General features: G+C 44.0%; 1 protein-coding gene across 3 annotated transcripts in view; it reads right to left on the bottom strand.

The window, feature by feature from the left end:
* bach2b (BTB and CNC homology 1, basic leucine zipper transcription factor 2b) overlaps window positions 1-23517 on the bottom strand; it is an 84201-nt gene that overhangs the window by 13097 nt on the left and 47587 nt on the right. For all 3 annotated transcript variants that reach the window (XM_061241502.1, XM_061241501.1, XM_061241503.1), the window contains exons 2-3: window positions 11929-12183; window positions 1849-3387 (exon numbers count right to left, since the gene is read on the bottom strand). In XM_061241502.1, coding sequence (XP_061097486.1) covers window positions 1849-3387; window positions 11929-12171 — 1782 coding nt within the window. In that variant the 5' untranslated portion in view covers window positions 12172-12183. The remainder of the gene's footprint in view (window positions 1-1848; window positions 3388-11928; window positions 12184-23517) is intronic.

The following is a 23517-nucleotide window of genomic DNA, read 5'->3' as shown; positions in this document are numbered from 1 at the left end:
ATCCATGCATCTTAGAGCCAAGGACCCAGCAGTCATTGAGGGAGCACATAAATCAGGGAGAGGGACAGATGCAACAGAGGCAATAATTACACATTATTGCCGAGGTTGTTTATCTTGCCGCTGCGTTTCTGCCGAACGGCGAGATTCTTTCCACAGTCGGAGGCTCTGTTCTGTCATGTTATTCAAACCGGGGGAAACAGGAACTGTTCTGGCAAAAAAGATTGCCATGGCAACACAGCAGTTTCCTTCACTCATCTCTGTAGTTCCAGGTCTCGGCCTTAGAAACAGAAAGCATTTCCTTTTCTAGTAAAGAAAACAAAGTGGAAGTGCCGATTGATCTCTTTAAGAAGGGACATGTATTCAAATGTAAATGTGTGCATGTATTCTTTGGAAATTGAACATATTAATATACAGTATGGATGTGCATTCAATGGAGTTATACAGAGATATACACATTCCATAATATATACACTCAGTGGGCACATTATAAGGCAGATGTACACCAGCTTATTAATGCAAATATTGAATCAGCCAATCATGTGGCAGCAACTAAATGCATAAAAGCACGCAGACATGGTCAAGAGATTCAGCCGTTTTTCAGACCAAATGTAAGAATGGGGAAGAAATGTGATCTAAGTGACTTTGACCATGAAATTATTATTGGTGCCAGACAGGGTGGTTTGAATATATCAGAAACTGATATGACAGTTTATCTCTAGAGTTTGTAGAGAATGGTCCAAAAAACTAGCAGCAGTTCTGTGTGCAAAAACGTTGTTGTTAATGAGAGAGGTCAGAGAAGAAGGGCCAGACTGGTTAAAGCTGACAGGAAGGTGACAGTAACGCAAATAACCACACATTGAAACAGTGGTATGCAGAAGAGCATCTCTGAACACACAAAGTGGCAAACCTCTAAGTGGATAGGCTGCAGCAGCAGAAGGCCAAAAGTCTGAAAAAGAAGTCTAATAATAGTCTAATAATTAAGTGCGCAGTTAGTGTATAAAACGTATAAATGCACAGAAATTATATTGCAAGAAATGTTTAGATTTTCTTAATAAAAGTAAAGATTTTAGGTTCTATTCAGTCCTCTGCATGTCTGTGCTGAACTGTCGTTTCTCATCACTGAGTTGAAGTTCATTTATAGGATATTCATCCAGGTGGATAATAGGATAATTGGCACATTGAACATTCGTCCATGTCAGCAATATGCTGAATTACCCTGCTGGTCAATCAGCAAGTGAGGGTTCAATGGCAGCTCCTCAAAGAGCTTCAACAGGAAAGCACATAATGTAACACTAACAGCAAAGCTCACCACGTCTCTCTCTCTCTCTCTCTCTCTTTCTCTCTCTCTTTCTCTGTTTCTCTCTCACTCCCACACATACACACACAAACAACAATTCTAAAACTTGCATGTTAATACCAGTTGACCTAAATGTATATACTGGTTAAATAACGAGACAATATCCTGAACCACACTTGCATATTTCTGAAATTAAATTAAGAATGATAAATTAAATTTCCAGTTTACGCAAGGAAAGAATGCTCTGTAAAGGCTCCTTTCAGATCCTCTGGGAAGCCAGCCATAAGTGAAAGGCGTGGTTTAATAGTGCCTTTCTGCCCTGAGGGGAAAAAAACCCTTGGCAGGTCAGGTGATATGGTTGCAATCCAAAATTACTCCCTGAAGAAAGATGACTCACAATTCAATTCAGTCTAGTGATAGAAACTCATAAGAAGCAGCATTCGCCAGGGCACAATGAACCAATTACACATAGCATTGCTGCTTTGACTATGTTTTCGTCTGGTGGAATCAAATGCACTGACAAAACAAAAAAACAAAACCTTCACACTCACCTCTGGGCCTTGTTCTTGGACGTGACAGGACTCGCTGTCCCCCTCGGAAAAGGATCCCGACTCGTCGCTGGAGTTGGTGCCGTACGACTGCTCGCACTTGATCTTGGGGCGCACCTGGCCGAAAATGGCGTCCCCCGGGCCACCTTGGTCCTGCTGGTCCACGACCAGGCAGCGCGTCACGTTGGAGCAGGGCGAGGAGGAGAACTCGAACTGGGGCAGGCTGCACGGCGACCCCCCGCTGCCGTCCTCGGCGTAGGAGTACGAGGAGCACGAGCTGGAAGTCCTGGTGCGGGTCTCCGAGGGCGGGGAGCGGGGGCACACCTTGATGGGCACGGGGCAGCTGGTGTTGGGGCGGGAGCGGCACTGCGGGGAGGGCTCAGAGGGGGCGGCGCTGGGCGAGTAGGTCTGGGAGCAGGGGAGGGACTGGCTGGCTCCCGCCCACAGGCCCTTTGGTGTGTGTTCAGAGAGCTCCTTCTCCAGGGAGGTGCCCCCGGGATAGGAGTGCGCCGGGGCTCCCAGCCGGTCGCAAGCCCCTGAGGAGAATATGACGCTGCGGCGGTCGAGCTCCGACTCCTGCTTGCAGACCCCGTCGCAGGAGGCCGACTTCAGCGACAGCCTCGGCGGGAACCCGTCCACCTCTTTGAGGGGCGTTGCGGAGGGCAGGCCCGACTCCCCGGAGAAAGGCCCATAGTCCTTTTTGGGGTCACCCTGAGTGGTTCCTTTGTCTTGGGGACAGGCGAGTCGGCTGTTGGCGAGTAGCTGATGGGAGGCGTTGGGCAGGGCGGTGAGGTCTATGCTCCTCTTGAAGAAGGAGCGGAGGCAGGTGGGGTTCTTGGCGCTGCTCTTGGGCCGATCCACGGACATGGGGCTGTGCTCCCGGCCGTCCGTCTCCATCTCCGACACCCCGTCCTTCTCCCGGGAGTCCTGCTCATCCCCCGACAGGCCCAGCGTGGCCGGCTCGTCCTCCCGCGGCTCGGCCTTGATGCGGGCGACCGCCTGCCGGCCCTGGCCTCGGTTGTCGTGGGCGCCGTCGACCTCCTTGAATGTGCTTGGAAAACCTGAGGTACTGGTGTGTGAGGAGGTGTTGTTGTTGTGCTTGGCACAGGCCCACTGGTACTTCCTGTACTTGGGGCAGCGGGGCAGGTCCGAGGCCCCGTGCTTGTCGAAGTCCGGCAGTCCGTCCGCGTCGCCGGGCACCGCCACCACCTCGTCCGGCTGCTGGGAGGAGCCCAGGGGCTCCGGACGTAGCCTGGCCCTCGGGGAGCCGGCCCCGGCCGCCTCGGGCTCCATGCTCTCGTCCTCCGAGTTGTCGCCGTCCAGGGCGGTGGAGGGCGGGAACGACGCCACCTTGCGGCAGAGCAGCAGGCCATCCTCCTCGCTGCGCAGCTGGGCTTCCAGGAAGCGGAAGCAGGAGTCCTCCAGGTTGTGCATGCGCAGGAAGTCGGCGCAGCGGATCACCTCCTGGATATTTTCTCTGCTGAGTAACAGCTTAGCGGTGTAGGCAAACTGCAACAATGGGGCGAATCCCCTGGCAGTGACCTGCGAAAAAAACAGGGAAATTGGCAGCATTACCATCAGCAGTGCCATTGTTCGGCTCACTTGGAGTGTGGTGAGACAACCTGACAGCTCTAATGACCATAAACAAACACGGCAAAGTACCAGTTAATCTTTTATCGGGTCAGCACTGAACTCTCTATACACTCGTAAATAAAACCCAGAAGCGGGCACAGACGCCCGGGTTGCGTCCAGCCCGTTTTCACAACAATGAACATTCCACACTGCTGCCGCGGCCCAACTTTCAAAAATATGAACCGCAACCACTGTCTTTTGACTTCACACACTCATATTGTGTCGTGTGAAGCTATGTGGATTATTCAATTTCTCTCCGTTTCCATGGTGCTCGACAGCCCTACTGAGGTAAAGTGCTTCTGGAAGCCTAACGACTGGTATGATGCCAGCTTATCCTGGTTTCTGCCAGGTTAAGCAGGATAATGGAGGGAAGCTTCCAATTCAGATGTAATGCTGGATAATTAGGCAAATGGTTATGCCAGCGAATGTTTAGGCATATGATTGGTTAACTGCTGACATACTAACGAAAATAATAATGGATGGCTAGAAGTCAGAATGAAAGCAATCAGAGTACGCATAAAAGCCAGGTGCGCTTGCACTGTGAAACTTGACTGTGTCACAATGGTTCAAACGTTACCATAAATAAATGAATACACGCACCAAATGGAGGGGCATTGTTTGTTTGCATGACAGTACAATATCTCATTACTGCATTATCTACATGACTTACCAGAGCTTCCTGAGGTAAAGAAGAAGAACAATGTTTTGTTAATGAGCAAGGAGAAGGCTGCGTTCGGTCATTGTTTTCACAAACAACACACAATGAATTTCCTTCACCGAGATGATATTCTCCCTCCGAAACACAAGCAGGAGGCACTTCCAGATGCAGTGCCAGGCACCCTGCTAGTAAAACAGGATTTTCCCCCCTCTCAATCAAGCACAAAACCACAGATTTTGCTTTGTGGATTTTTCCACAGGAAAAATAGTAGCGAGCTTGTATGTACACACAGAAGGCACAGGAGAAAAACAAGCATCAGCTCTTACGAATCCATTTTTTTTTGTGGAGCAAAGCTGAAATCTGGAATCCTCCATGGTTCCAGCAGGAAAAATGTTAAATAACACTTATAAAGAAATGTGACATGTGCATATGAATATGATTTTAGTCTCCGCTTGGAGAGCAGTTAATTCAGTACACTGATCAAGAAAAACAGGCCACTCTCAGTCAAATGCTGTTTTTCCTTTATTGTTAGGCTGTTTACTATTTAAAATATGTTACGCTGGTGTGTAATGTATGCTGAATAAACCAAAACACACACACACATATGCAAACACACACAGACTAGTAGGGTCACCATGATCAAGAGGCTACAATATTTGGTAGATCATTGATTCGGTGCAATGCAAGTGAAGGTGACTCACAGAACAGCACACCTCTCACATTCTGCAGCCCCGGGGAACACCTGAGAGCTCTCTCTCTCCCTCCCTCCCTCTCTCTCTCCCCCTCTCTCACCCTCTACCTCTGCTGGTCACAGCAGCACTGAGGCTAAAACGCCAGAAAGGCGTAAACTTCACCGGGGCGGCTTTCATGGAAACCCCTCCTCGCTCAAGCACCCTCTAGACGGCCGAGCCAACTGGCTCAGACAGGCACAACAGCTTCAGTCATTCGGAGCTGCAAGAGAAGCTGCTGACTCGTTATCTCTCTTGCGTGGAGAGGGACAGGGGATGGGGGGGTGTTGTGCGGAAGGGAGGAGGGGGTCTTTGACTGGGCACTATGTGTCTGATAAGCGCAGCGTCGTTACCACTGCCTCGCTGCACAGCTTTATCAGCGAGCGTCAAGCAGAGCCGGGCGGCTGTCCAGCGGGGTCTGTCCGCGGAAAACGGTCAGCGCGCCCTCAACGGTCAACGCGAGGAGGACTCGCGGGCGTTTCTGTCACCCGCCGCCTCCCCGTTCGGATCCTGGTGTCCGGGAGGCCATCTTTAAAGGTGAAAGTCACCCCCTCCCCAGCCCCCCGCCCCTGCTTAAAATAAGTCTGGGCCGCTCGACCGGGTCTCTGAACGGAGGCTCATAAAGGAGGGTGCTGGGGAAAAGTGCTGAGCGTACGCTGGATCTATTTTCAGCTTGCATCAGCAGCTGCTGCCTTTATGTGTGCCCCGCGCCATATGTGATTACTCTGGTGTTACAACCAGCAGCCTAATGACGGCGTGCAGTGGGGGAGAAAGAGAACGGGAGAGAGAAGACAAAAAAATCCATACTATAAAGGAATGCCAAATGAAAGGAGAGCTCGTGAGGAAAAAAAGAAAAACCGAAGCTGAAAATAAACCACGATTTCTAGTCATTAGCGGATAGACTTTGACACATGATGCGTTTCAGCTGTTAATAGCACTTATTGTATGAAGCGAAGACAAAGAGACAAATTAATCAAAGCGACAGATCTGGGCCGTCTTATGCTAATGCTAGTATCCTGGACTTTGGCTGCCGCTGCTCCCTGTCTGGTTAGGCGATTCCATTACAGCGCAGGAAATTGTATGAATAACACATCACAGATCTTCGCAATTCACACGCCATTTTCGGGAAGGCTGCCAAAACCCTCGACAAAACAGGCCACGGAATGCTGTCCCCCTCCCCCCTTCTCCCACGGAATTCTCCGCTCTTACACCGCCCTTTTTTGCCTCCCTGTAGTAGAAACAGCTAATTTATGCAAATGCACTCCAACAAATTCCTGCATGTCATGCATTCTAATGAGGAAATTGCTCGCAGCATATGACAATGGAGAGGTTTCCTGCGCATGAAAAAAATACAATACTTCTTGACTGGAATCAGACCCTGTAATATCAAATTTGCTGACTAACATTAACCTCTGAATTCAGATAGTGACAACAGAGGCCCGCATCTGCGCGCTAATGGGAAAGCACTTCTTTGGAGGGCGAGAGTGCATTTTAACCCGTACTCGCTCAGCGGAATAGCAATGAGGCGCACAGCCAGCAGCCCTGTTGCGATCAAGCAGCCCTCATCTGTAAGCCCATGCATTTCAGGCTTTACAATTCAAATACAGCGCGCTAAAGAAGGAAACACTTCCCTGACCCCAACATATTTTTCAGCCAACCTGTGCAATTACATGAATGACACATGGATTTCAGAGCAGTTGATAGTGTACAGTATGCACACTCACCGAGAACTTTATTAGGTAGACCTGTACACCAGCTTGCTCATGCAAATATTTAATCAGCAAATCATATGGCAAGGCATGAGAAAATGCAGACATGGTCAAGCAGTTTAGCTGTTTTTCAGACCAAATGTCAGAATGTGATCCAAGTGAGTTTCACCGTGGAATGATTATTGGTGCCAGACAGGGTGGTTTGAATATTTCAGAAACTGCTTATCTCCTGGGATTTTCATGCACAACAGCCTCTACAGTTTGCAGAGAATGGTATGGAAAAACAAAAAACATCCAGTGAGTAGCAGTTGTGCAGGCAAAAATGTGATGTTAATGAGAGAGTTCAGAGGAGAAGGGCCAGACTGGTCAAAGGTAAGGTGACAGTAACGCAAAAAACACACATTACAACAATGGTATGCAGAAGAGCATCCCTGAATATATAACGTGTCAAACCTCTTAAGTGGATAGGCTACAGCAGCAGAAGACCAATAAGTAAAAATAAATAAGTCTAATAAATACCTAATGAAGTGCTCACTTAGTGTGCATAAATACTCATACTGCTGACATGTTTTGCGGGGTAACCCCCACCTGATGGGATTGCATTTAATCTGCTACAGTGCCTTCTAATCCTCTCCCATCGCAGTTTACTGGACACAGTGGACACAAGTGTTTTTGGGACCCTCTGTCCATTTTTTCAATTTGAAACTTGCTTCAGAGTTGTACCTTGTACAATTCTTTTATCCTTACGCGACTTTCGCTTGTCATCTGAAGTGTTCTCTTGTTTGGGATTCACTGTTTTGATTTACAGGCCTGCCTGGTTTCTCCTTTTGAACCTGCATGTTTCTATTGAGGACACACCATGTCCTGGTTTATCACCCTGCGAGTCTTACATGGAGAGGCTTTAGAGGAAATACAGTTTGCACAGCCATGGGTAACTGCATGTGTGAGTTGCCTCTGAGGTGCACTTGGCAAGACTTTACTAATTACACCCACAGACGCAGACACAGATCCTATGTGGTTCCTCCTAGATTGAAGGCTATTCCCTCCCTCCTGTGCTCTACTGACCACTGAGTCAGTCTACATGCAGTGCCCTGTCCCCACCGGACCAACCCTCATTGCCAAGATGGGCAGGGATGGCTGTGTGGCTGGGTGCTACTTGCAACTACCATCTGTCAAATAAGCTGTAAATGTGTGATAGTCTGGAGGCCATGGTTGGTGTTTGTGTGAACCTGCTGCTACTTCCTCTATGTGTGTGAATCTCTAGATGAAGTCTGCTTCATTGCTCCTCAGGGTTTTACCCTAATCAACTTGCCTGGGAGGTAGAGAGAGAACAACATAATGTTTCATCTTGTAAACTGTGAATCCTGTAAGGTAGCTAAATTCTTTGAGGGTTCTGTAGTTTCCTTGAACAAGTCCAACTCAGACTTGGTTTGTTTGCATGTGAAACAGTGAGTGGGGAAGGGAATGTTTACTTTTTCCTGTTGCACAATGCAAGGCAGTCGTCTCTGTAGTCGGGGAAGCATTTAACAGACAGGAGGTGGTTTGAGGTCTCTGCGCTGCCCCAGTGCTGAATCATGGCCACAAATTCTTGTGTACTGAGCAAACCAAGGCCAAGTGGTCACCACTGAACTCCATCTGTACTCCACACCTGAAACCTCACCCACCAGCAACACAGTGCATGGAATCCATCAAAACAGGGTTGTTGTCACGTAAGCAACGTCCGCCCCCCCCCCCCCCCCCCCCCTTAAACAATGAAAGATTCAATGAGCAAGAACATCAGAGGTTAATTCCATAACGGTCGTCTCAGGCAGACGCAATGTTCTTTGTCCTTTTCCTACCGACAGTTTATTTATAGATCGACCGTGGAGCTGTGAGAGCCAGGTGTTTCTTGAGACTGATGGCCTATTTACCCAATTTGCATAATCAGTCTTCTTAAATTGACTGTTAATGTAATGCTGACTGCGACAGCTCGAAACCCACACTTTCAGCTTTCGGTACAATTTGGCTCATTTGTACGTGGCTTGCGGTTTTTTCTAACATCAGAGCTTTGGGGCTGCGAGCATAGCCTACATAGCACAAGTAGACTTAATTGGGTGTCAACATACTCTTAGATAATTAATAGCTAATTCTGTTACTTACATCGCCACACTATTTCTGCTGGCCCGTGTGTTTCGATAACAGAAGAATTTGAAGACAACTGTAGGGGGTAAAATACTGTAATATGTCAACGGAGCTGACCATAGAGGCAAAGCCGGCAGTACAAGTAGGTCACTGTGCTCTGAGTCAGAATGAGAAAAAACATTTGCTCTCAGTTTCATCATATTGGAGAAAGACAGAGAAAGACAGAGATTGATACATTTCATTACATAAAGTGATAATTTAATTCTCAAATCAGACTCTTTTTGTACTCGCTTATACTTATTTTTTGACAAAATATTTTGACAAGTTCATATTTCATTGAACTCGCGCATAAAATAGGCTAGAGTTATGTATCGAGAATGAAACACTAGATTGTTTGTCAACATGTTTTAAAAACGTAAAAATGTAGTAATTTAGTTGTGGCTCTAATGCTAATATTTCGTTTTTATTTATTCAGAAATAACTGCTTTATCATTTCCTAGCTTGACTAAAAGACAGTATTTTCCTACTCGAGAAAAAAAACAGACGTCATTTTCATTTTTTTCTGATCTGATGTGAAGCCGAAAAAAGCCTTGTTTTGATTAACAGGCTCTCTCTCCAGCCGCCATAGCAGAAAATAGATGATGTCACAAACCCGATTCAGCCCCTGGGACTTCAGAGTATCAAGGTCATCGGGGCGGGGGAAGGGGAGGAGGTTGTCTTTGTTTCATATTTCAGCTAGGCTGCGTTTTCACTTTAGTGACACCGGTGATCAAAGCGGTCTCGATTGCGTTTTATTGTAAACAGACCGCACTGTTCTGTAACCCATATTCCGTACAGCTCTCTGGAATGCGGTTTGACTAGTCAAGGGCTCTCCCGTTAATGAGGTCCGGCGAACGAAAGCCGACATTAGATCAGACTAGCACGACCCAGACCCGCTCCATATTAGCCTACTGCCTCACGTCCCACGAGAACCGCGAACACTGCCGTGGCAGCGAAAGTGAACCGTGTTCGCCTTGTTCACGCCGCTAAAAAGCAGAAAATGACAGGGCACCTAACAACCTGAGCGATGACATTGTTAAATTATCTCCTTGCAGTGCGATGACACCTTTTGTCGGCGTAAGAGTAATTTCAGCAGTACAGCAGCACATCTCCCCCAAAGATGCTGTCACCAAGCACACTCAAATACATTCAATTACATTTTTATTTGTACGGCACTTTTTACAGAGACACCGTCAATTCACAGCTACAGGCCAGCTGATACATTTTTACCTTCTCTACCATTGTCCAGAACAATTAAATAAATAAATAACTGAATAAACAAAGACATTCATGATGCTGGGTCTCGTAACATAGGGGCTATCCAAAACTAAAATGTATTTATTTGTTTATTTATTTAAATATTTTAATCATATATTTGTTTAGTCCTGAACAATTCAAGCAGGGCAGGAGTGTTGTATGCAGCAGTGGCTGTATGATACTCTGTCTTTATGAGATACATTTAGCCAAGCGACTTAGAAAATAGCAGTCAAGCAAACAGCAAGAGAGCAAGAGATAAGCAAAGGTACAATCAAATAAGTGTCACCAGTGCGCAAGATATATACATGTTGAATGTACCATGGCCAATTCTTGCAATACACACATATAAACGGGAAATTCTTGCATCATCCATTCTTACAGCACACTGAAGCACACACACACGGACTTCGGATGAGCATAAGCATCTTTAATGCACCTCAATAAGAACACATTGCATTCTTCCAGAGAACAAAAAACATTCCTGTTGTTACTCTCACACAAATTATCCATTCAAACAGTACGTATCCCAGTCTTCAGTGTTTCTGGAGGGCAGCTTACATGTGAATACTTCAGCAGGGAACTTGTAATCACATCATTTGTGTGTGAACACAAAGACGCATGAGGCACACGACGAGGAGTGCCAACGGAAGAGAGACCCTGTCAGGTGGGTAATGACTGAGATAGCATCAGTCGCATAGCCAAGTGCTACTTAGCAAGTATTGCAGGAGAGGTGCTAATTGGTGATTGTAACCCTGCCAGATTTCACTTGTGCTGCTGTTGGTAAGTGCGGCTGCTTGTACATTCCTTTCCAGCTATTGGACGTCTTATAATAAATTAAACACAATTACGCTCTCAAACTGAAGAGAGGTAGTCATTGACTATTCATGAATAACAGGGCTTGAATACACAGGGATTCATATTTGAGGAGTACGCTGTCTTGAGTGTAAGCATCGATGTGCATACATAGCTATTCAAGAATAAACAGAACCTTCTCCTATAAGGCTCTCTTATAAACCACTACTTTTCATCCAGCTTTCAACTTGGTCCACTGGTGAGGATAGTATATGAATGTTGTTGGGGGGGGGGGGGGGGGGGCTATGTCTCAAAAGGGCTGTAATTCCTACAAGGATCACCCAATATGGATGTATGGATGCTGACAGTCTGCACTTTAAGCACAATGTTTCATTTCAAATCCAAGATTGTGTCACTGTTCCAATACTTTTGCATCTAACTGAAATATTTTCAATGTGATGAATGAAACACACACAAGCACACTTTATGTAATTTTTATAACAATTATCACACCCATACCTTTTTGATTTTCTTCTGTCCATAATATTTCCTCATAACATCTTTCTTCAGATTGTCACTATCGACACCTTGCTATTTTTTGTCTTCACCAAGTATATGACAAGCGAACCTTTTCTGGTATTGCATCGCTAATGCTATATATCCCCAGATATTTACACCAGCAGATTAAAGTCCTTGAAATGTGTTTTTAAAATAGCAGTAATAATTTAAATTGAACAATTTGAATTAAATTTGCGTAATTTTTTTTACTTAAATAAGCTGTTTCTGAATGAGTAGAGGATCAACAAACAAAAATTTGAGCTGGTTGGTGTTTTAAGGAAAGCTGCACAAGGTGAGCCACAAAAGTGTGGCAATGTTTCTAAACAAATGTGCTTAACTTGCCAGATAATTCACGTTTGTGTGCAGCAGTTAAAATATAAAGAAAACACAAACTTATGCCAAGCAGATTCAAGGCACTCACTTTTGAGAATGTGCAAAAATTACTCTTTATTGCAGGCAAGGACGCATTAAATCCGGCCACTGAACCTGTAAGTTGCAGTCAACGGGCCTTCTTTGTGGCACTAGGCAGGGTACCCGGTGGGCATAGTTTTTTTTATTGATTCTGTGTTATTGTGGAAATGTGACGTACCTCCTCGGGTAAGCTGACGGCCAGCTCATTCTCGCTCTGTCCCGCCAGCACCTGCAAGAAGTACTCGCTGCAGGCGGCCAGCACAGCCCTATGGCCGCGGAACTCCTTCCCCTCCACCAGCACGGTCACATCGCACAGGATATCCTGCTTCCGCTGATCGTTGAGACACAGGAGGACGTTGGTACAATGCACCGTCGACTCATACACGTACATGGGGGCTTCAGGCTTCACATCCACGGACATTCCGCTCACGCCCTGACAAGAAAAACAAAGCAGGAGGGGGGAGTTAGCTCGCAGCGGGTGGACACATACCATAGGACTGACATCACCGCCTTGGACTCACATAACCCGGGCCATAACGGCTCCCGTACTGTACCGTGATTTAAGACTCGCGAAGTGACCTCTGCTCTTTTTTATCCTTCCTTCTGACATACAAATTCAGAATATAAACATAAACACTCACTCACCCTCTCTCTCTCTCTCTCTCTCTCTCACACACACACACACACACACACACACTCACACACACACAGCATTCACTCACTCCAACATAAACATTAGAGGCACATGGTCTGAAGTTTTTGCAGGGCATGGCAGGACTGTGCCCGCCACATTTCAGCTAAATTCCTGGCCTTGGCCAACCACATAATGAATAATTTACATCAGAGTGGCCTGCTTCCTAAATGAGAAATGCATGACAACAAACTTCTGACACAACATATGCCCAAACCTGCTCCAAGCAAAGTTGTGCCACCCTCATATAACCTACAGCAAGATGTGCATTGAGGTCCGTAAGTATTTGGACAGCAACACAATTTTACTGTAAAAGGCTGTAGGTTCCGATACTGCTTCCATTAAAACGTCAATGAACAAAGCACAATGGAAAAAATGAAGAGGTTTTGGGAGCCGAAGTACTGAAGCCACATTTCTCTGGCTCTTCTACTGTCAGCAAGACTCCCCTGATGCAGCAGGTCAGAGGTCTTGGATACTCCTCCTCACACCTCTTCCAGTTGTTACTCTCCTGAGTCTAATAATGTATGACAATAACTGTTGCAGACAGTAACGGAATGGCTTTCTTTCAGAAAGGCCCTCTTCTGCCACATAAGATGGGAAGTGGAACCCATGCTCACGCGTGTCGAAGCTGAGATTCAGAGCGCAAAGATTTGTGGCCATCATCAAAAAATGGCAGGGGGATTTAATTGCCTGAACAAAGGGGAGCAGCCTCAGTCTGACTTGTCGTGCGTGTGCCTCTTTTCTGCTGAGTCATGTCTTTCTGACAGACAAAGCCATCAGGTTTCAGGATCCAACTTAGGGAAGTGGCATTTACCTTAGCTGAGATCAGAGATGATTCTAGAAGAGTGATCTTTTCTACATGCCCACAGAGGAAGAAAAACTATCTGTACCAACATACTGTATAAGCACTTTCGCTCTTTGTCTCAGAAGTTTTGCACTATGGGATATCTGCCTGTGGCTGTATTTCAAACATTAGCTTCACACTTGTATACTAAATTTTGATCCTTTATTTTTCTTGAAACATTTATAGGTTGGCCTAGATGGACGATGAGTCAGAAGTGTTTGTGAGGGTTAAAAATATATATACTGAAAATATCGGTGAGTGTAATGTTCCTGCATCAGAATTCATGATTAATAACAAGCTTCGGGCTTGTATACCAAATTTGTCAAAGAAATGTTAACCTTTTTTTGTCTTGAAACATTTATAGGTTGGCCTAGATGGACGATGAGTCATGAGATGTGTAAAACAATATACTGAAAATATCAGAGAGTGCAATGTTCCTGCGTCAGAATTCATGATTAATCATTGGGTTTCAGGCATTCATTCTCAAGCAAATGAAGACACAGAGATGAAGCAGAGGGGCAAGTGGTTCCGGATGTGTCCTGATTAGAAATGATGCAAAGCGGTTTAGTTTCTGAGGACGTTTTCATCTCTTGCTAACTGATGCAGTTAAGTGGCTTTGTGAATGTGACTCCGACACAGATCAAAAGCGCCGTCCGGTTGATGCCTTTTTTGATACCTGCCGACACCGCTCAACATCACTGGCGCCAGGGCCTCCCGTCATTCTTTCCATGAGCAGGGCGACAAACCCATGGGCTGAGTCCGTGTGTACCAGCGCACCAATACGCCCGCAGGGGCAGTTAGCAGTTCCACACACAGACTTCCCTACTAGCTGTCGTCACATTACCTCCCTTCATGCGGAGTGCTGAGACACTGTCACCGTCATCAGAAATAAGGTTGAATTTAGTCTTGGGATTACTGTGTGTCACTCTCACCAGCTTTGTGTCTCACTCAGTGTAACTGCAGCAGCACTTGTGTGACTGTACCTTAGTCCTCACTCCTGGGCGGCCTGTAGCGTAGTGGTTAAGGTATATGACTGGGACCCGCAAGGTCGGCGGTTTGATCCCTGGTGTAGCCACAATAAGATCCGCACAGCCGTCGGGCCCTTGAGCAAGGCCCTTAACCCTGCATTGCTCCAGGGGAGGATTGCCTCCTGCTTAGTCTAATCAACTGTACGTCACTCTGGATAAGAGCGTCTGCCAAATGCAATTAACGTAACTCCTGATTTATCCCCCCACCAATATCCCTCTTGTTTATCCTATATTAAAACAACTTACATTTACAATGGGTTATAAGTGCTCTACATACATGTTTTGCTATTTATAGATTTATAACTGCTCTACATACATGTTTTGCTATTCATGGCTTTCACGCTTTTCCATTGTTGAGGAACTTATGTACTTGAAAGTTGCTTTGGATTAATGGCGTCCGCTAAATGACTAAAATGTAAATGTAATGTAAATGTGTGAGGATGGAGCAGAGCCGGGACACTAGTGACCTTTCATCAGCGCTTTTATCCGATGGCTCATTCACCACTCGGTCGTCACAACGCTTTGACAAGCTAACGACAGCCGCCCTGCTGCCGGGTCACATGACATCTCACCCCACACGTGACAGAGAAGCCGTACTGCGGGAGATAATAACGTACGCATGACTATGCACTTGACACCGCTGCCTGAGTCACACAGTGCATAATGAACTGCGTCAAGACAATGTCATCGCCAAATGGCATGAACTTGTATGTACTGTACAGAGGCCCACGTTAAAGAAAGAACGACTGCAGCAAGTGGCCCGTGTATCAAATCAAGTATCTTAATATAACCCTAAATATAAAATAGATAGATGTCAAACCAAAAATAATCGCACCTTCATTTCTATTATATCCACATTTGAGGTAAAGAAGCAGTTATAACTTGTCCACGACGGTTGCCAGACCTCTTCAGTCCATATTACGTGCTAAGTAAACCAATTCATGTACATTTAAGTGGCGAGTGCAACTGCGTTAATGGGAATTTCATGGAACTTTTCATTTTTCACAGCGAGCGGTTCTCAACAGCGCGCGGGAAATGAAGAAAGACACACGGTTCTCCGGAGAGCGCCGTGCTCTAAGCCGTGCGACGCACTTCACGCACGGGCTTACAAAGGAAACTCTCTCCAAGGAGTAGCGCCCTCTGACTGATGGCTCTCATCAATCCCTGCCGGGGAGAAAAAGCTGAGGCACTGCATTCATAACAGCGGCGTCACGTGATCTAAACTCTGACATCATCCCCTACACCCGCCGATACCATGACAACACACTACACAGGCTTCTCTAGTGTACTGCCTTTGTACAGTACATCACAGCAATTTATGCAGAATACAGGTACGATACAAAACAATAGTATTAACAATATCATACATTACAGAAACAAATAGCGATTTTTTTTTAATCACAGCAAAATGGCAGCATAAATAGATCAATACAATACGTGTGTATTTTGTATGGTGCATGATGCAAATATGAGTCAGATGATTTATGTGTATAGCCCATGTGGGCATGCATTTGTGTGTGATAGAATAGAACATATTTTTAGTGGGGACTCATAACATTTTCCCAAATAACTGTGCATTACACCAAAGTGGCAATTGAGTGAGGGATATAGAGTTGGATTAGGTCTATAATAATACATTTTACTCACATTGCTCTGCTGTGTGTCAGCTCAATTCCTCGATATTGTCTAAAGAAGGAGCTCATTTATCTCCTTTGATTCTTTGAAAATGCCAGTCTGTCATATAGTAAAACATTTCCTCCAGCCTCTCTGACATAAAATCAGATTCAATGGCTCATTACGTTTAAGCTCCACTGGGCATTAATCATAGCTTTCTATGACTAATCTTCTTGTTCCAAAGACCCACTGGTACAATGTGCCTTCAAACGTACAAAGATTTAATTGCATAGCCTATGTACAAAGCTTTAATGAAAACCAGAGAATGCACACTCTGTGTCCAACACTTTTAATACATTACAATACTACACAGCGCTGCATAATTTTGCTTTAAATAAATTAACAAATTAGATATGGTTTTACTGCTTATGGATATGCTTATTCACTGATATTAGCAATCTCATTAGAAAAACATTAACAGCTGTCTAATTTGTTCTGGATGACACATTCAGTTGTAATTGGAAACAAAGCTTTACCTATTTTTCTGACATGACGGTCTTGTTTATGTGCATATGTGCGCTTGTCTATGTTTGTAAAATTAGTATTTCATATCTATTCTCAACTGCAGCCCCAGACCATACAAGCAGGAAATTATTTTTAAATGAGTAGACCTGAATAGACAAGCCCATTTTGTAATTTTTGTAAGTATTTGGACCAATGTTGTAAATTGGAAAACGCCTCACTAAAAAACACGACCGTTTTATAAGATTCTTGTGTGTGTGAGAGAGGCTGAAATTGTGTAAGTGCGCTGGGCCCTTTGGTCTAAGGCCAGATGACAGGGTCACTGGAGAAAGCATAACCTCCAGTGACTGCACATTGTTTACAACAGGGCTGCTTCCTCGAGCATTGTTATTATTTTTGCCGATAACCAGACAGGTTTTCCTTCTGCTTCCTAGTCAGCTGATAGCTCAGAGGAGGCAGTCAGAAAGGGTCACACTTCACAATACGGTTCATGAATTGACATTAACTAATGTAGTTGTTAACATTAATTAATTATGTACAAATACATTCATTAAGCATGAAGTTAATGCATTTGTTAACAACTAATTAATGTATGTAATTTGTTACATAATATTTATACATTAGCAAACCACAGGATTAACTTTTAATTAGTTAAGCATTAACAAATACATTAACTGACTTCTTCATTTCAATATGAATTGGGAATAACTAATGTAGTTCTTAACATGAAGTAATGATATACAAATATATCAACAGAACTGTGCAGATTAACTTCTCAGTAGTAGTTAGTTAACAACTACATTTGTTCATGCCAATTCATGGAACCTTAAAGTGTGACCAAAGAAAGAAAGATATGCTAAATAAATATATGAATGCAAAGTCGGTAAGTATCCTTGTGTAGTGCCTAAGGTTTTTAATTCATTCACAAGCATATTCATGATTTATTCCACAAGAAGGCACTATACCAGATATGGAGACAGTAATGAAACATTCAGGTGGTCTCTTGGCTGAAACTCATGCAAATGGCCAAGATCCTGACAAACTAACACACTGCCTTGCCACTATTGAGATGCTCATGATTCTCGAGTTCACACAAACATATGATCGCACAGACAATCAAAGCAGGAACTCAGCTGAGTTGAGTTTGTCTGGCAAAGAGGCAGCAGATACGACCCAAGATGGACACCTAGCATCACAAAGGATTCATTTACGGTGTGGAATCAGGCCATAAAATTTACTGAAAATGACTGAAAAGGCACAAATACTGAAGCACCAACCCATAGAAAATGAATCTGGACAGGAAAAAAATGTTTTCGATTTATTTTGTAAAATTAATTTGGGTCCCTACAAGACAAACAAGGCTTGGGAATTTTCCATAGGAAAATCTATATGGAATATGCTGCAGGGCTAAAGCAATCTAGCCTGATACAGGGTTTCGGAGTAATTACAGTCATTGAATGAAAGAATTAAAGAAAACAAGGCACTGATTAAATCCTCTAGCTACTATGTCTAATTTAACATTATCCATGTTGTTCATTTTTTGTAAGCAGGAAAAAGAGGACACATTGAACATGTAGTGAGCACTTATTGACATCTTAATTAACATAATAGCCAATCACAAGAAAAACAAACAATGTCTGTTTCAAGTTTCAGGTTTTTCCACATTGAAGCACCTCATAGACGATGGACTTTAGCAGGCCTGTTAGTGGGTCCTGATATAATATGGGATTTAAAAAATAGGTGGAGTGAACATGACCCATGTTCCATTGTCTATCCTACTGTGTCTCCTCCATGCTGTGACTTTCCAATGCAGCATTCAGGTGCATTTCAGATAAGATGTGATAGAGAGTGGACCCTCAATGTCTTGGCCAATTGTTTAACACATTTACTTAAATAGTTATACAGACGGTAGAGTAAACAAGAGACATACGGAACCCCCGGGGTACCATGTACAATTAGGAGAAAAGGATTCCTACCAGATGCCTTCAATTACTGTCAGGATGAGCACAGCTTTTCTTGCAATTTTGGGAATTAAGTACTAACAACCAATGTGCTTGGAGTGGAGTAAAAATTGCAGATAATAAACGTGGCCTTCAGGGGATAAAACACTAATAAAAAATAAATGAGAAAAAACAATGATGGGGAAGTATCATTAAAGGCTAATGTATTCTTTTTTTCTTCTTCGATAAATGAGTACAGTAGACTGTAATTAACATGCAGGTTTGAATGGAGGTGGAGGTTTGTATGATTCCATTATAACACGCTTTCCAAGGTGTCTCTGTCTTCTCTGTTCTGTGGGCTGTTTGTACATATTGATTATTCTAAACAGTTAACCGGGTCACCCTGAGATGCCCTGTTGCCCCATCCAAGGAGGGGGACCGGGGGTATTCGTGTGCACCCGCCCAACCCAATCTCCGATGCTTCTAACTATTCACTCTCCTGTAGGCTTTGACATTACTCAGGAACGCCAGCTTTCAGATGAATGATGACTTCAACAATTTGCTGACACAACCTTTGTGGGAAAACATAATTGCTAAGTAATTCCCTACGGTGTCAAGCTCTTCGGAGTGCACAGTTTGATACAAAGGAACAATCCTCCTCACAACGTACAGTCATATCTGTGAGACACAGAAAATATGCCAGGAAAACAAAGAGAATAATTTAGCGTGAATGCTTCCTCGCTCTGTATGTGTGCACACCTATAACCTTACCGCTACATTAGAGGCAGAAGGCAGGACCATGTGATCACTGTAATTCCAACACATTCATTATCTCTCTCCTGTAGCAGCATTGTCTTTGATTATATTTTGTGTATGTCTGCCTTTCCTAAAGGTAACTAATTTCTGCCTTCACAGAAACAACGACACAATGCTGAACAAGTTAACAACAGGCACACCCTTGGGCAGAGTAATATCTAACCTGAATGCAAATCTAGCAGTGGTGTGATAAAGCTGAGCAATTATCCTACGTTGACGCTTACTCAAATGCGTGCTTGTTGGGAAATAATTGGCTTGAAATGGTAAGAGAGCACATTGTATCGAACACAACCAAAATGAGCACAAGGGTCCTGTACATCTATGTGTTTAACTGTTGGAATTTAAATTGATACATTTCACTTAGTATATAAACCCCCCCCAAAAAAACAAACAAAAAAAAAACACATCTATGTGTTTAATTACTGTATTGGAGTAGATTGCATAGTGCCATTCATACTCATTAGCATATATCTCATTAGCATAGCAGGTGTGCCAAGTTACTGGCTGGTGGGGCATTCCCCATATCTGTACAGCCTTGAGAGGTTGTCAGTTTTGATGGCTTCCTACAGATATGACTACAGATTTAGAAATATAAATCTCTCACCTCTATATATGACTGCATGTTCTGCTCCACATGGACTGTAACCTCACACCCACACAGTAAACACACTTTGTGATCACATTACTGGAGCCATACACACTATTATACACATTTACTAATTTGTCAGTGATGTTGCCCTTACCAGCTGTCAGTTAGGCTGCATACTCCCTATTTTAGTTAGTATTTCAGGCTGTAAAACTACCACGTGAAATCAAAACAACCTCAATAATTCAACAATGAAATAATGACCTGACTCAATTGCCTCTACACACTATGGAAAAATGTAAAAATGATGTTACCTACATATACAAAGCATATGTGCATGTCAAAACACAATTTCAAAAATCTGTCTGCATACCAACTTATTGATATAAAAATGGTATGGTATGTTAAAATTGAACTTTCACCTAAATGTTTCACAGGAAACAGAGAAGCACTATTCCAAAGCAATGCCACACATGGTTTCCAACTTTCTTTCCTTTATCTTTATCTGCGCCCTGCATTTCTTTGTCCTGCCATCTCAAGAGAACGTGGTCTTCATGTTTGTGATCAATGTGTACAGTGTTGCCTAGCGTCAGCAGAATGTCTGTGTGATGAAGGTCTGATAAAGTGCCTGTGGTATATACAGACATTTTTTAAAGTTATACACTGTTTAAACTAGCAGCAAATCTTAAGTATTTTCTTCTAACAAAGCAGGTACAATGTAGAAAAGCAAGTGCCCTTTTCATGACACCAATGTACTTTATATTCATGCAGCACCAGTGCTATGTTTCTGCATAGTAAGCCTATTATATAGAATAAGAGATAATAAGGTAATTAGAGAAATGAGAATGAACTAAAATATGTATTTCGGTAATTGTTATTATTAGCAAAGATGTTATCCTGGAGGCACAAATATTTTGTTACGGTTTGAAATGATGAAATGTGTCATTCTTTGAGCTTGAAGATATGTTTGCTGTAATGAGTTGTAGTGTAAAGTATCAATCAGCATCATAGAAAGGATTTAAATATACTTTATGGAGTACCATTTTCTGAAGTTCACAAAAAAACACATGTACATATGATTTCCAGCTTTCACAAAATAATACAGCCAACCATGGGTAGAAATAATCAGGAATTGTGCTTGTAAGGTTTTTGTGAAACATATTGGTGAGCTTTAGTATTGTAAAGTTTAGTTGAAAGTTTAGTGCATCCTTTTGATATTGTTCATTCTGTATGCAGACTGGATTTTAGGAATGTTTGGGTGATGTCATTGCTGTGTCTCTCACCACAGATACTCAGCTGGAAAGCCCTTTGCAGCTGAGTAAACAGCTTGGCTTTTTATGTTGAAAATGCTTAGTTGAGATTCTAGGAACAACAGTAAAGTGTTTTACAATGAAATTGAAAAATGTGTGCTTATATGGCCACAGCACACACAAAAATTGACGTCAAAGACTGATTTGGTTTTCACTTCACAATATCAATCTGCAACAAACCCAAATCTTTTCACCGATTTGGTTTTCACTTCATATTATCTGTCTGAGACAAACCCAAATCTGCGAATATTGTTTCAGTCTTACTAATGGGCTAGTCCTGCCTGGGCGTAGGGGAATAAAACTAGCTAAGATGAGAAAAAAAACTGTACAATGGACGTCAGCTGCACTGTGGGGCTTTCCAGCTGGGTGTCTGTGGCCGGAGACACAACAGTGACAAGAGCCACCGCGTGCAATGAGCCCTGTTGGTGTTGGAGATAAGTCTGGCTTTCATGAGGTCAATGAGTTGCTGATATTGATCCTGAGATCATACTGTAGGAGGTGTCAGAAGTACCTTCAGTGGGCCCCGAAGGCTCTTAACTGCAACACTTTGAGCGGAATATGTGATTCATTCACCGGATGAAGTCGAACTTAATCGGTCCGTCCAAGCCTGCAAGCTGGGACACCGTCACCCTCAGAGTTGGTAATTTGTTTCATTACTTACTTAAGCATTAGTAATCAGAAGTGCATCAAAAATCCAATAGTTTCATTAACTATGAGGGACGCTTGTAAATACGGCTTCATAAAATGTGAGTCTGAGCTTCGGAAGCGGTTATTGCGTGGGACCGAAACTGAAAAAAACACTAAACAGCCCCGACGGTGCGCTGAGCGTGGAGAGAGAGAGACCCGATCCACACCGCTTGGGTACGCTGATGAGTCAGAAGGGGAGATGGGGAAAGTTCAAGGTAAAAGCTCTGCGGCGGCTGCAAAGTCAAGAAACGCTCGGCCGGGGTTCATTAAGTCCAACTTAATCTGCAAATGGATTCATAGTCTTTTACCCTGGAAAGAAATCAATAAGATCGTCTGCCTGCGGTTCGATCCCGTGGAGAGAGCAAAAACGGCACATCATCAATTTTCTGACCAGTTTGCTGGAGCTCTTTAAATATTCATGGACTGAGGACTGAGGTGGCCGAAGCAGGGGGGACGTTAAATTAGCAGGGAATGCGGGAAGACGCGGCCGTACGACGCTCAAAACCGGGGGTGTCAACGGTCATTCCCAAGGCTGGGATCCTGTTCCTGCTCCTGGCTAGTCCTGCCCTGGGTTTAGCACGGCCATGCCTTTTCCACCATGACCAATCCCTGGTGCCATAGAGTCAGCGGTGCCTTGTTGTTGTCATGGAAGCCGCGAGGTGTGCACTGTACCCTGTCGGTTTCTTGCTGACACGGACTCGCTGGCCTCCTACAGCTAAAGCTGGTTTGCCTTCTCCTTTGTCCTTTGTACATGTGCGTGTGTGCGCACATACGTAGACGCTAACGTGTACTGTACATAAGCAGGTGCCTACGCAAGTGCATTCATCCACTATATACTCACCCTCCGTCCCACTTAACGTCCCCGCCGTAACGCTAACGAGATTATCCTCCTCGCGCAGGGGGGAAAGCAATGGCCCCGCTTCATCTCCCAACAACACCCTAGATCTTTCACTCCATAATTGCTATTGGTGGAGAGAGGGCAACCGGGAGAAAATGGTACCCTGCCCAGAAATAAGTGGTGCTGACGGCAACAAAGACATCAAACAAGACCCAGATCCAGAGAGAATAAAGAGCTTTTAATTGCATTTGCAGCTCGCATTAGGCTGAGATATATATCTACTATATGCAACAAAAATTTCTGTGTTTAAATATTCATCATGTAAATGAATTCATTTAGGCAAACTCTCAAAGATACAAAAGGAAAGAGATCAATGCCAGTAAGTGATGGAGCAAGGAACGCCCAATCACGAACGGTGGTGAGATGCAAGGGGCTATACCATAATATGAAGTGTTTTTTAAATTTGACATAATTAGATAAAAACTAAATGGAAAAACATTTTGATCACTATAAGCAATACAGCGTCACAAACATAGATTGCTTGATTCTGTTAAAAATGATACTGTTTGCAAATGATGCTGTTTGATATGACAGATTGACAGCATCTATAATCTGATAATGCGACGCTTTCAAATGAACGTCTCGCCAGGAGTCAGTGACACATCGGCAGCTTCTGTCGTCAGTGCCCTGTTATCTCCGCCATGAACCCCACAGGACATGAAAGGCTGTAGCTGAGAGAATGTGAGACTTTCCGCTCTTTTGCGCTTGTAGGATGAAAGGATCTGATCTACAATCACGGCAGTTAAGATCAGAGACGCGTCATCGCCCCTCATCCCGGACAGGGATAGGATATAGTGCTCGCCATGCAAATCAATACAGAGAACACACTCA

Source organism: Conger conger, chromosome 5, assembly GCF_963514075.1.
Source record: "Conger conger chromosome 5, fConCon1.1, whole genome shotgun sequence".
Classification (NCBI taxonomy): domain Eukaryota; kingdom Metazoa; phylum Chordata; class Actinopteri; order Anguilliformes; family Congridae; genus Conger; species Conger conger.
Note: the sequence above shows the minus strand (reverse complement) of the source record. Positions and strands in the feature narration are given on the sequence as shown.